At 28.4% G+C, this 15,175-nt stretch overlaps 1 protein-coding gene across 5 annotated transcripts in view; it reads right to left on the bottom strand.

Annotated features, from left to right (window-relative positions):
• The window catches only part of LOC139099366 (uncharacterized), a 129,655-nt gene that overhangs the window by 45,300 nt on the left and 69,180 nt on the right, over positions 1-15,175 (bottom strand). For 2 of the 5 annotated variants that reach the window (XM_070651801.1, XM_070651802.1), the window contains exon 1: positions 3,681-4,246. The exons of 1 other annotated variant lie outside the window; for it this stretch is intronic. In XM_070651801.1, the coding sequence (XP_070507902.1) occupies positions 3,681-3,948 (268 nt within the window). In that variant the 5' untranslated portion in view covers positions 3,949-4,246. Of the gene's footprint in view, positions 1-3,680; positions 4,247-15,175 lie in introns of those variants that run through there. 2 more of the 5 variants (XM_070651804.1, XM_070651805.1) reach the window with 1 other exon arrangement.

Below are 15,175 nucleotides of genomic sequence, written 5' to 3'. Positions count from 1 at the left end.
ATACAGACGAAATCGACAAAATATTGTAAATTTATAGCTGCACGGCACAACATCAAAAAGCGAATACGTGAGAAAGATAGAGACAACAGAGTTCAACAAGCTCTATGTTTGTTTTTTTTTTTTTTTTGAAATTTTAAACTAAAACGAACGATGAAACAATTGCTGATAACAATGCTGACGATGATTGAGCAGAATTTAAAAGAAGAAAATAAAAATCGAATTTTGATGTTAAGTTGGGATATGAAGGCAAATTTAAAGGTTTTTTTGATGGAATAATTGGTACAAGGAGGTTAATATTCAGAAAATTAACATACCCTGAATTTACGTTATAAGCCTTATCTGCTTAGGACTTATCTTATTTTAAGGCTTATCGGAAGAAAAAAGTTTTCAAAAAAAAAGGTAAAAAAAAGGCTTAATAACGAGTAGTGTTGACTAAATCATTACTTCTATACAATCAAAAGAAACTGATAATGTTGATGAAAGGAGGAATATAAAAATTTCCTTTGATGCTTTTTTGCATAAATTAAAAAGGAATCTTTGTAAAAAATAATTGTTAAATTGAATAAAAAGTCCAGAGATGAGTTGATGGATAAATACGATAAGATGAAATAGAAATGATGGAAAAAAACTAGAAGTTTTAAAAATGATTAGTGCATAAAATGGTGGTAAAAAATTAGTAGAAGATTGTCAACATCAAATTTTGATAAATATCTTTAAAAGTAGGTAACACAACCTTAAGCTCATGAATAGACCCTAAAATAGTATAACATCAAATTCTAAATCAATACTTGAAAGCCGGTCAAGTTAACTTCAAAATATCCAAATTGGTTTCCTAATTCACAAAACCACATACTCACACACATTCAGTCTAGACGCACCTAACAATTACGGTTCAATAAAAAGAAAATCAAACAATAAAGCAAAGTCAACAACAAGAGCAATGACAATAAGCCACAAATAAACGAAAATCAGGAATTTCCTTTTTTGATTTTTTTTATACACCAACTGAATGAATCGAGCAGCTAAAAAAAGTGGCAAAAATACGAATTGTTGTGGATAAAGTGAAAGCAATAATCATAAAATTAATGAGAACATTTTCAGATAGAGCTTGGAAAAGAAATAGCGTTTTTCCATAACCATTGTGCTGTTATGAAACAACTCAAAAATGTCATCGTGGTTAACATCGGTTGTAAAGAATTTTAATAGATTGAAAATTGATTATGATAAACAAATTTTAGTTACGAGAAATATTCTTCTCAAATAGTTTTTTATTCAATTTTAAAAGCACTGAACTTGCACTAAACGCTTAAATTTTAGAAAAATCTCAAACTAGCTGAAAATAGATAGAGTCATTTAAAAGAATTTCATATGAGTTTATATGATTATTCACTGCATTTCAAAACAAAAATCAAAAAACCTTAATCAACTTTAAATTTTCAACTCAAATTTCAAAAAACCAAAAGCAATATATTCACCCAAATTGAAAATAAGAATTAATAGTTCCACTTCTCTAGTGTTTTTTGATAAAATTATATGCTTTATCGAAATCCCGGTTCCGATACATTTTCAGGATCGGGATTTAAATTTTCGTTATTTTTTGGTCCCGGCATCCCGACAAGAAAAAACAGAGTTTGTATTATTGAACCAAAAGTTTGCATATTTTAAGCAAAAATAACTAGCTATAAAACATATCAATAAAAAATAAATAGGTACTAAGACATATCAAAAAATAAAAAATAAAAATAAATCTCAAAACATCTTAACCAATTTACACAAACACAAAAATAATTTAACAGCCTCAGCTTTTAAATAAACCACATTGTATTATTAAGCCATGACAAATGTTCACAATTCCTTGCTACAACGAAGTGAAAATGCCCGATGTGATGGAAATTGTCAAGGGAAATTTTGCGAGTAAGAAAAAATAAAAATTTATGAAGAAAAATGGTTGTATAAGGCTAAATGAAGAAGAAGAAATTCGTGACAAAAATCTGAATTTATGTCATTGGACCGGGAAGGAAGACAAAATTTTCTTCCTTACAGAAAATGACAATGAAAATTTCATTCTGAAATAAGAAAATTGTTTTGAAAATTTAGGAAGGATTTTACTTATGTGCGAGTGGGGAATGAAATTTGAGTTGATAATAAAGGATTTCAATTTAAAAGGAAAAAATTGGATTCTTGGTTAATTGATTGACATTTATAATGACTCATTTATTGGGCTCTAAATTTTCTTCCAAATTTATTTATCTCTAAGTATTAATTTCGTAGCCTAAAATCAATCTGTTTGAGGATGACTGACTCAGAAAATATTTATATATATTCGACCTAAATCTCTCATGAGGATCAATTGCAATATAAATTTGAGTTAACTTTAATAACCTTTTTGGAAGAAAAAGTCTGAAATCAAAAATTTTGAATTCATGGATTTTAAGAGGAATAATACAACAGTAGAGGTTTTCAAGAATATGTGGTATGTAGGTAAACTGGCAGGATTTCATTTTGGAGGTACTTTTAGTAGAGTTTCGACTCCAGTGTATGTTATTTCCACAGCATAACAACAGTATAACATATAGTATAACAGCATCTTCGGATATTCTTACACTTTCAATTTTGAAAAATTGATTTAATTTAAATCGTCTCCATGAGAATTCAGTCTCTGTATAGACATGACAATATGAAAAATGGATTGTCAAGTGAAGTGATTTTGGGAATTGGATTTGATGTCTCTATTTATTCTTTTAATTTTAAAATGTTTTATACTTGAGGTTAACTTTGTATATTTTGCAAATTCAAAAGATTTTGTGAGATAATTTAAAGAATTTATAGATATCGAAAATTAATCAAAATGCAAATGAAAATTTGTCTAAAAATTCGATAGATTTCAACCCAGCGTAAACGAATAGAAAAACTGACCGTTAATTTTGTACGGTTTTGCATGAATTTGTAAGGTTTTTAGCACAATAAATTTGAACTAAAATTTAACGGTAAAAACACGAAATTTTTATTGTTAATATCAATTGATATTTACTGAATTAAGCATGTATATAGAATAATTCCTACAAAGTATCAACTAATTAATAGTAAAATTTAAAATTAATGTTTTAAATTCAAGAAAAAGTTATATTTTTGTAATAATTTTTAACGGTTTTCTAAATTTCAAACATAAGTGCTAAAACGAATTCTTGAATGCTAAAACGAATTCTCGATCCGTTTACGCTGGATTTCAACCAGTTATTATGCAGATCTCGTCTGTATTGCACGTTTACAACTTTTAACCAGAAATCTCGTTCGAATCATTTTTCAATAACCCGAACCCTCAGCATAACTACCAACCCAGCTCCAAAAAAGAGTCAACGATAATAAAATTTTGTTTCAATCATTTCGAATCATTTGGGAGCCAAAAAAAAGAAAAAGGAATAGATTTATCTCAGGACATCATGAAATGTGAGATGGAACTTAATTCACAATAATAATTCACACAGAATAAGTAAAAACAAGGAAAAAGAAAGCAATTCAATTTGTGGCTAGAAATATTGACTTGACCATATCGGCCGCAATGTCACTTGAGACAAGATCAAAAATTATTTTCGGTCCGAAAACTTTTCTGATTTAATTAATTTCACATTTCTTTGTGAATTTTCCCAGTGGGAAAATAGTCACATAAAAAAATTACTCACCAGATCGTCCAGGCAGTGCCTGACCACCCGTATGTTGTAAAATACTATTAGCAGCTAATGTTTGATGTGCTGATGATGATGATGATGAAACTGTCGTTGTGGGTAGTGCCGGTGGTAACGGCTCCGAATCTGTTATGTCGAATGGAAAGACAGGATCGCAACATTCACGGTCGGGAAATTCACTGCACCGATGATGTTGTATGAATAGGAGCCAACATATGAGCCATCCAATGCCATAGCGTAATTTTATTATGAGAATTTGAGCCATTCACGTATTATGTGATTAAATTTTGATGAGGTTTGATTTTTTGGTGGGTAATCTTGACATTTACAGTTTTCAGTAATAGCTTTTTGGACTACTTGAAAATTTTCTAGAATTTTTTGGAGTTTTGAAATAGTTTGCAGAAATTCCACCGCATATATTACAAAGCTTTTGTAATATTTTGAGAACTCAGTTGAAAGTTTTTTGAGTTTTTTTTTTGATTTTCTTAACGTTTTAGATCACTTTCTTGAAAAATTGCTCTTAAATTTTATTTATTTTGATTTTTTTAAATGCTTCCTGTGATTTTTAGATTTGAAAATTCTTAACAATTTTTGGACGAGAATTCAAAATTCAATTTCAATGATTGTTGAGCTTTAAAAAGTGTCCTTTCGAAATGGTTGTCAAATTCATTTTTCTTCAAAATTATGAATATTTTTTTAAAACAAACTTCCTTGTTTTTGTAATAAAATGTGATGAATATATTCCTATTATTGTCATCGGTGATTCCTTTGAGTTGGGTTCGTTCACATTTTAAAAATTGTTAATTTTATCATTTTTCCTGATTTTTCTTTGTTTAACTTTAATATTTTTTTAAAAAAATTTTATGCACTAAATTTATTTTCATTTAGAATATTTTTTGATTAATAAACATTTTAAGGAGATTTTTCTTGTGTTTCGATGCAAGATTTACAGTATTTAAAATTTTTCAAATTTCATAAATTGATATGCTATCAATTATCACATAATTAATCCATCTCCTTCAACAACTGTTGAAATATCAACCAAAATTGCTGAAGAAGCGGAAAATCAATAAATAAATTACCCGCATTATAAATTCAAAATAATTTCTTCCATCACCTTATTCATATAGTCTAAGATATTCACCTCGCTCATTTACCTGCTCACGTATATTCCTGAATAATTCAATAATTCAAGCACCTCAAGCACTTCAAAGTACTAATAAATTAATATTTAATTTTCGTTTCTGGTACTGAAATTTTTTTGAGTAGAAGGTAATTGTGAGCATTTTGGGTGCATAATCCTAGAATTCAGCCATAAAATATTACCATGTGTCAAATTAACATAAGATTTTTACAAAATATCTTCAAATAATAAGATAAAATAACCTCAAAATCAGCCTTTAGTCAACAAAATTTTTTACATAGCTTCACATTTTTGGAGCTTACCACAAAGTTTAGCAAATAATCTCAATATTTTCAACGTAACACCAAAACCTCAATATACCTCCATTACATAATAATTCAACGATATAATCTTAGGGCTTAGACGAAAAAACAGTTCCATTTTCTAAAATCACTCAAAAGTTTAAAAAACGACTTCTGCTAAATAATCTGAGTATCAAAACACAAAAAGGCAACATAAATACAGCTTCTAGTTCTATGCCAGTTCATTAATTAACAAATTAAGATATTAATTTTAATTTTTTTCGAATTTTTGTGAATATTTTTGTTGTTGTAAACTTCGAAAAATTTGTATGGAAAATTCAAAATTTTCTTAACGTTTTTACAAAAAAACATTAATTTAACTACTTTAAACAGGTTTTAGGCTAACGTTCGTCGTTTTCAAAAACCATACAGGATAAGCTATTTAAATATTACCATAAATATCCAGGAAAAGAGAAAAAAGCAAATTACATCACATTTCTGACACTGAATTTTCGAACGACTAAGCCCCTTAAAAAAATGTGCTTTGTATCCCTAACTTCAGTAACTTTCTAACTCGAGTTTTCAAATTTATTCAACACAGTCAATCATCTTATTTAAACGCTTACCGACAGAAAAATTACTTCAACATTGAAAATTGATTTAAATTCATACGCATGTGATGAATTCAGAGTGAAAATGTTTACCGAAAGATGAAAGGAAAATGTTTAAAGACAGTCGAAGATTAGAAGAATATTTGTTGATATAAGTAAGAAGACTAAATTTTCGAGAAAAAAAGGATTTCATGGTTAGTTTCAAAGTTGTTGATTGCAGTTTGGTGAATATATTTATAGTAAATGATTTTTTTTCAAGGCAGTTGTTGATTTGCTGCAAATACCAAAAAATTCGTTTTTTGCGTAACGCAATAATTGAACGGCCCATTTCCTTTACTGCTTTTTTACCAGAAAAAATAATAACAAATACATCTAAGTTAACCATTAAAGTTACTTTTTTATGTTTTAAATCTAAATCGCCTCATAAATATCCCAACCCCTCTTTCCAATCTAAACAAATTGTCTCCTCCCATTAAATTTTTAACTCAAACGGCCTTATACTCCCCAAGTCAAAAACGGAGACACAAAAAAAAAATCAAGATATTCAAAAAAAAAAACTTCCTGACCTTCTTTTTTCGTCATCTCAACATCTTTCTTGTCTTTTTGTTCTGATTTCTATTTAAATCTTTAATTCTCGATATCTTTAAGATCAATATTGAAAGATTTATTTTATTTATTTATTTTCTTGCTTTTTTGTGATTCAATTGATTCTTCCTCTTTCTCCCTTAACATCCTCAATTTTATTGAATTTGTTAACGAAAGAAAAGTATCCTTCAAGGTTCAGCAGTCATCCATACAAAAGCATACAGATTATTTTCCATTAGCAATTGTATGCATACATATAAAGAGAATAGAATGAAAGATTAGATTGAATTTGGGGAATTAGGGTGAATATGAGAAAGGGAGGTCAGTCAGAGACAAAGTCAAAAAATTGTTAAGGTATAATTCTTGTTCATTGATTTTATTGATGTTTGAGCTCTTGTAGTTAAAATCGGATTATGTATTTATTTATCTAAATCTCTACACTTATAGACTTCAAATTAGGTATACCATAGTGAGGCAAAATTTAGACATTTCAATTTATATGTATAATAAGCAAAATACTAAATATTAAAAATAATAAATATTGTTCTGCTTAAAATCTCTATTTTGGTACTCAATTTTCCATAAAATTTTTAATTTTCATTGAAATTTTTAGTGAATAAGAAGTAAGAAACGCGTTTTTCGTCAATTTAAATCTTATATTTTGAAATATATGTATAGGCTAATAAGCTTACATGTATGAAATTTCTTATCATTCATTTATGTTAAACATATGCTATATTTTTGTTATTTTTGGGGCACAATCGAAACTAAAATAAATTTCATTAATCTTAAGAGAAATTATGGTAAACTTGCATAAATTCAGCAACACCATTGCCCAATTTACCCAAATACTAACGAACAATGATACCGATTATACCAGTTCTGCTACAGATTCATATTTTACTCAGTTTAATCAAAAATTTGTAAAAAAATCGCAGACACAATCTGCAAAGAGACTCTTTTTGTTTTCAGGAAGACAATTATATTCCTGTATGCAGATATGGGATGAATTATTGATCGAAGGAATTAAGCCCATTTTTATCCCAGCGATCATTAATTGATTAATAAGTCATTTCCAGACCTAAAAAACGAGATCCAGTAGGATCCAGGTCTTTTCCAAACCCACAAATCAAGATCCAGTAGGATCCAGGTCACTTACAGACATTCAAAACGAGATCGAGTAGGATCCAGGTCACTTCCCCATACAAAAAACAAGATCCAGTAGGATCCAAGTCAATTCCAGACCCACACAACAAAATCCAGTAAATTCCAAGCCATCATAAATTTAATCTTTGTTCAGTAAACACTGTTAAAACCATTCCGAGCTCTCCACGATGTCTAGATAAAAAGTTTATAACGTCATCCGACCGAACAAACGAACGACCGACCGACCGAACATTGTGTCTTATTTAAAAAAATTTTTCAAAAATGCGCTAAAAAGTCATCACGATCAAGCCTGAGAACTTTTTATTTCCTCTATTTTTAAACCTGCACGCAGTCTTCTTGTATTTTTAGGATCAAATGAATATTTCTCTCATCTCACTTCACACCTGTATGAGCAATTTTTCTTTTATTTTTTGTTCGTCTACAAGACTTACTTATACTCAATGGGATTTAATGAAGTATGAAATTTATCCACTCAATCGAGTGTTAAAGTTATTCGAAGTAAATTTCCTTTATTCATTTGGATTATTTGTTGGCTTTTTTATTGATTTTTATTGACTTTCTTGTGTGAGCATGAAGTGCCTTTTTTGTTTGAATGAAAAATTGTCTTGTGGGACAGCTTAAATGCTCATATTTTTGAAAACTGATATGTTGAGAAAGTTGAACATTAGTTGTGTGACATTTTGGAGGTATTGATAGTTGATTTTTGAGAACTGTGGATGAAAACTTGAGTTTTCGATATTTTTGGAAAAGGTGCGTCGTATTTAGAGAAGGAATTATTTATTTCTCTGATCTTTGCTGAACTAAAATAATTCCTATTTTTGAATATAAATTTATCTTGAATCTTTCTATAAATTTATAACAATTTAAAATTCTTTTAAAAAATTCCATTCAACTATAGCACATCCCTTTTACAGCGCCACACACTCTCTTTTTGATGAATTATTAAGCTGCTGTGCACCTTCGTCGTGTTTTTGGATGAAAAACGAGCAATAAATTTTCTAGTTTTATTCATTTTTTGAGGTCTTTGGTTCAACTGTATTGATAAATTTGTGAGAATTTTCCTTTTCTATAGTTTTTCATTTGTGAATGTAAAGAAGTTGTTTTGGAATAATCGACTCGGGGACCATAAATTAAATTTTTCTTTTGCGATGGGAGTTAATGGATTTTTATGAGATTAGTTTTAGAAAATAAATTATTAAATTTGAGTAATTGAAGTGGTTGGCTTGAGACTTTGAGGTTGTTTTGCAGAAATTGAGACTTGTAAATTTGACTATGAAGTTAAATTGGAAAGTATTCATGTTATATTAATATTTTTATGCTTACATTTGTTGATTCGCTCCTATTAAGTAAGAATGGTAATAATAAGCGATTGAACAGGTTTTCTAAAACAGCTACATTTGGAGAATTTGTATTGACAATTTTACATTTTTTTCATGTCATATAATTTTTTAAATTTATTGTTAATTTTAGTATTTTTATATCTCCAGCTAAGAATATTTTGTATTATTTTAATTAATATTACAAAACTTAAAGATTTATTATTCACATTTTGAACTTAATTTAAAAATTATCATTTTTTCAGGACAATTTAGTCCATAATTTGTTTTAATTTCACCATTAAAACCATTACTTTACCCCTTCCGCCTTATCTAAACAAAAACTCCCCTAAGTTGCTCATTATTTGTCAAAAACATAAAAAAAAATTTAATGTTCAATATTTTCCCACACCCGTGAATGAGTCACAATCAAAAAATTTAATGAACTACATAATGAGTACGTATTTTGGAGCCACATGTCGGGGTTCAATCTAATCAAATGAAAAGAAAATCGGAAACATGAAAAACTAGTAAAAAATGTTACCATAGACAGAAGCGTATTTACAATTGATGCCATTCATGCTTAGCAAAATATTCTCTTATAATCTTAAAGTTAGACATAAAATAAATTTAGCGTTATTTCATGTTCCGAAATTCTTACCGTTCTATTCTTACCAAAATTTAGCCTGAAATTTAAGAAAAATGTCAGGTTTTTACATTAGCTATAGCTCGAAAAGAAAATTTCAAGTATCTACGCGATATTACAGACAAAGTAAGAAAATAGCGCCTTTCGAACAGACGTTTGTAAAATGCGCTAATAATGGAAATGATGACAAGAAACACAAATAGACATAGTTGGAGAATAAAAATGGGAAATATAAATTAATGTGTGAAGATTTATTGTCTTGAAACACCTGGAGAAAACATACTGAGCAATTTTCTGTCTGCTTTTGTTATTTTGAACAAAAAGTTTTTTTTCTTATGTGATAAGACAACGTTTGAAACATGAATTGATTCCTTTTTTCCTTTTTTTTCTTCCAAAATTGGATAATGTTAATGTTATTATTTTCTTCCCTTGCAGAATTCGAATGCAGAGTTCGTGAGGATCGAAAATATTTTTGATTTTTCAAAATCATTTTTTTTTGTGATTTCAGAAAATCATGATTATTTTTATCTTACGTTAATCTTTACGTATGATTTTTTTACGTAGCGAGGATCATTTTAAAATTATTTTTTTACGTAAGCAAAATCTTTTCAAAAAATTTTTTTATTTAAAGTGATATGTACTGGATCATATTTTTACCTACATTAAGCACCTAAAACAGTGTCAAAGGATTCAAAACAACTTGATAATCATCTAAAAATGCTACGAAAACAAATTCTTTAAAGTTTTAATGTAATAATGACCAATGGACTTGGATTATACTGGATCTCGTTTTGTAGATCGGGAACTGACTTATTAATTAATTGCTGATCGCTGGGACAGAAATGTTCTTAAGTCCTTCGATCAAAAACACGAGGACTTTTTTAATTTTTTTTTTTAAATTTTTTGTAACTTAATACAAAAAATAAATTTGAATTTTTTTATCGTGTTGTTATAGAGTTATCGTGAACAAACAAAGATTCATTGAAAACAAATTATTGAAATAGAATTTATGTAGAATATGATTAAATGAATTAACACAATTTTTGACAGAGTATGGTTGTCTCAATTCGAGTTTTTCGACATAAGATTGTCCAAAAATTTGTACAGTTTTAACTCAACTTATTTAAAAATAAAAATTTACGTTACGAAGAAAATTAAAAGTAACGATGAAAAGAAATTAAAAAAAAAATTAACGGAAAGTTTTGAGATTTTAGAATTTAACCTAAAGGTAAATACTTAGCTATCAGATAAGTATATCGTAGAATATATCATAACTAGGGCCTAGGCTCAATCTGACCAAATCACCAGCCTCTACAAATATTTTTAAAAATACGATACAGATTCAAGCAAAATGCATTCAACAATATTTCCATCTACCACAACCAATAACGTTGCAATAACGAAACATTTTTTTTCAGTTCTGAATGCAAATTTTTCATATTTTCCTTTTCAATTTTCCTTATCAATTGTGTGCACTCGTTCGTTAATTGAGTCGAAATATTTTAACATTTTTGTTTTGGTGAAATTGTTTTTAAATTATTAATTCCAATTGAAAAAATGATGTGAGAAATTAAAGTTAAAATTTACAATAATATAATTTTTATTGAAGATTTTCTGTGTAATGTAAATAATTTAAAATTAAAACAGTTTTTGATAAATTTTAATTTTAAATTGCTGAATAGAAAAATTAAAATTTTAAAAAAACCTTTGTTGATTAAATTTTCTTCAATAAAGCTCACAAGTACTTGCTACCTACACATTTTCTGATATAATTTCTCACTCAATTCTCATTATTCTTTTATTCCGTTTTGTTTACATTCAATTATTGCATTCATCGTTTAATCCAAATTGTAAATATAAGCAATAATGATAATTTCTGAGCTGTAAATATATTTTTCTTTCATTTTTTATTTATTTTTAATTTAATTGAAATTCATAATTTTTTTCACTCTTAAATTATCGAATCACATCAATCAATTTATTTTTGTTCATTATGATTGCTGTGTTCATTATGATAGTGCATTAATTTATAAAGAATGCAAATGATTTGAGGAATGAAAATTATTTGTTTGTGACTGAGAATTTTCACACCAGTTTAGTTTTGATAAAAAATTAACCGATCTCTCTGAAACAACACATAAAATGTTTTTTACGAACCATAATTAAGCATATAATATAACAAAAAGAAAAATTAAGCACTCCTGACTTTTACAGCTAATCCATGACTGAATTTAATCAATAATATATATGAGCCAAAAACTTGAAGTGCAGTGAGAGACAAAAGGGGCGAGAGCTACTAAATTACCTAAAAGAATGAAATCAGATTGTGGCTTTCTCAAAAGCGACCGTTAAATTTTTTCAAAAAAAAATTTTTTGTCGTTATTATTCAGTATATCCCAACAAACTCCATCAAATCCTCTTAATGTTCCTCAATTTCCTCTCCTTTAAAATAGGGTGACCAGAGGATTTTCGCAAAATATCGGGACACTATTGGAAATCGGGTTTCAATATTCAAATAATATTCAAAGAACCAGTTGAATTACGTTAGAAACTTGCAAAAAAGTGCAGAAAATTATTGAAATTACGAAAAAAATATTTCCAGTCTTGGGCTTGAACCCGTACCTTCAATAGGAAAATGTTCAAGATTTGTCAAAAATTCCAATATTTGTATGGAGTTTTCGGCTTATTGAAAAGTCGGGACATTTTGAGGCTTTGTCGGGACACAGCAGCAAGGTAGAAAAGTACAGCAGCGTCCCGGCAAAAATACAACAGATGGCCGCCCTACTTTTAAACAACATCGCCCTAGCGCAGCTCTGGATCTCAAAGATCTGAATAGCTAAAGGTTTTTTTTTTCATAACTTCAAAATTTTATATTAATAAAATTCCAACATTATTACATAAAAATTTCGCTATTTTTCCCATTCCACCCTCATCGCACCTCTCGTCCTGTTCATTCATGAAAGTAAAACAACATTTCTAGATATCACTCGTGTGCTTTAAGTCTTCATTTTTATTGTTTATCGTGCTGTGCTTTTGTTGTTTCGAGCTTCATGGAAAATTAAATATATAGAAAAAAAAGTAAAATTGTAGAAGACTAGGCGAGCAATAAATAGAAAAAAATATAACGAAATTCCAACACACAACAATTAATTTTGTTACAATAATACTGTAACAAGGCATGTATAATAAATTTTAGCGTAGAATTTTTTTCCTCTTTATATCAATAGTTGTTAAAATAGCGAAATGAATATGCTGGTGGGTGGGGGGAGGGATCAGTATAAAAAAAGTAAAAAAAGGCCATTCAATTAGAATGTTTAGAGCAATGCTGGGCAACTTATGTTCCGCGGTAAACTGTTGTGCCGATAAAATTTTTTTTGCCTAGCATGTATGGAAAAATTTAAAAAAAAAAATAAATTTAATTAGAATTTTATCTCAGTATAAAAATATATAAAATAGATGTATACTTATGCTATTCGAGCATTTATTTACTGGTCACGGAAGTGAAAAATATTGCTAAAAATTCTATTGGGATGGGCCAAAAAAAATTGAGAATTATTTCAAATTTAAAAGAGTTGTTTATAAAAATTACAAAATATTCCTGAATTATAGAATTTGGGTCTTTAAAATCCATCAAAACAACCTTAATTTCTCTACATAAAAAACCCTATCAATCACTCACTTCCTCAATAAATTCAAAAAAAGTACTTGCAAGTCATTCACAATCATCTCCATTTTGAGAGACCCCAAAAATCAACCTGATTGTGCACGTTTTACCGAAACAAAAAGTCAGCAATAAAAATTCAAGCATGATGTAAAATAATCGAAATAAAACACGGCAAATAAAATTAATTGAGCAATTGCTATTTATAGTCGCATTGGATAGAATTCCACGCAAATGCCTCCTTAATTTTTTTCTTTTCTTTTTTGCTCGTTTTGCGATTAAAAACAATCGTAAAAGGGGAGTGGAAAGACGAAAAAGGCGAATTGTTCATAAAAAAAATACACTTTCGTGTTGATTTCTTATCATTGAATTGGCTTCACTTGCCTTCATCCCATGTGTTCTGGCTTGAGTTTTGGCTTAGTCGTGGGACGATTTTTGTAGATTTTTTGTTGTGATTTGGTTTGTTTTATGCTAGATTTTTGTGTATTTTTAGTGATTTTATATTGCGGCTACTTTTTAAAGGGCTGTCAAGTTGTCAAATATTTTTATGCTGGAAAACTAAACCGAGAAAAATTTTTGTTGCAAAGTAACTTTAGTTTTTTTTTTCAAAGCATTACTTCAAAAAAAGATTATCTAAAAAATTTAACTGGAAATTCTTATTTTAACGATAAATCCAAATAATTACCATAATGGCCGTCTCAAAAAACGAAATTAGACTTTCGAATAATTCAAATATTTTTAAAGAGTTCGATCTTTAACTTAATTTAAAATAAAAATTGACGTTACAAGGAAAATTAAAATTAACGATCAAGAAAAAAAAATTACAAAAGTACTCGTTTTTATCAAGTGACCTCAGCGCATTTTTGTCCCAGCGATCAGTAATCGATTAATAAGTCACTTCTTGCCCTAAAAAACGAAAACCAGAAATATCCAGATCACTTCCAGACCTAAAAAACAAGATCCATGTCACTTCCAGACCTAAAAAACATGATCCAGGTCACTTCCACACCTAAAAAACAAGATCCAGTAAGATCCAGGTCATTTCCAGATCTAAATAACAAGATTCAGGTTACTTCCAGATCTAAATAATAAGATCCAGATCACTTCCAGACCTAAACAAAAACAAGATCCAGATCACTTCCAGACCTAAAAAACAAGATCCAGAAAGATCCAGATCACTCCCAGATTATTATAGTATTTATAGATTGATTTGAAACTTCCAAATGACCGATAACCCAGTAACTCGATAGAACTAAGCTATTAAAACAAACGAGAGCTCACTACGATATCTAGTTTTCGAGATCTTTGTTGAATAAATTTTTTGGTTCACTTCTTCATGATCAATGAAATTGAGATTTTTATTAGGGTTTCTGAGAAATCGTACTTACAAATACCTACATGAAATTTTTTGGGAAAAATTAAAAATTTGATTTTTATGCATAAAAGTATTAAAATTTTCTAAAAAAGTTCTAAATTGCTTAATACAGCTTGATAAAATAGTTTAATTAATCTTTTATAAAAATTTTTGAAATTCAAGTTATTTTTACCAGTTTAAATAATTTTTGTCCAGCTTTTCAACATAATATAAAATTTAAATAATTTTTGAATAATTATCTTTAAAATTTACTTTTAAGAATTAAGTTATTTTTAAGAATTAATTCATAAAAATCGCATTTTGGGTCAAACGGTTTTTTACGGTTTTTGAAAAACCGCTTCAAGAAGCCCTAACTTTTATGGACTTGCAGTTTGCCTAGTCAAATTGTTAAAATGTGAGAACCAATTCAAATGTTATTTGGAATACTGTTGCATAGTTATTAATCCTAAATTTGCACTTGAACTCTACAATTTATTCAATAAATTCAATAGTTTTTAGCGCATTTTTGAAACTTGTTTTCAACTTACGACTTATTAATCTATTACTGATCGCTGGGACAAAAATGCGCTGAAGTAACTCGATAAGAACGAGTACTTTTGTAATTTTTTACTGAAATTCAGCAAATGTAGCCCAATTTGAATAGGAATTTAGGAAATTTAGACTGGAATTAAACATTTTCTAGTCGCTTAAAACAAATAAAAATTTT

Source organism: Chironomus tepperi, unplaced genomic scaffold (assembly GCF_022539635.2).
Source record: "Chironomus tepperi strain 1889 unplaced genomic scaffold, CSIRO-AGI_Ctep_v1 contig_467, whole genome shotgun sequence".
NCBI lineage: Eukaryota > Metazoa > Arthropoda > Insecta > Diptera > Chironomidae > Chironomus > Chironomus tepperi.
Note: the sequence above shows the minus strand (reverse complement) of the source record. Positions and strands in the feature narration are given on the sequence as shown.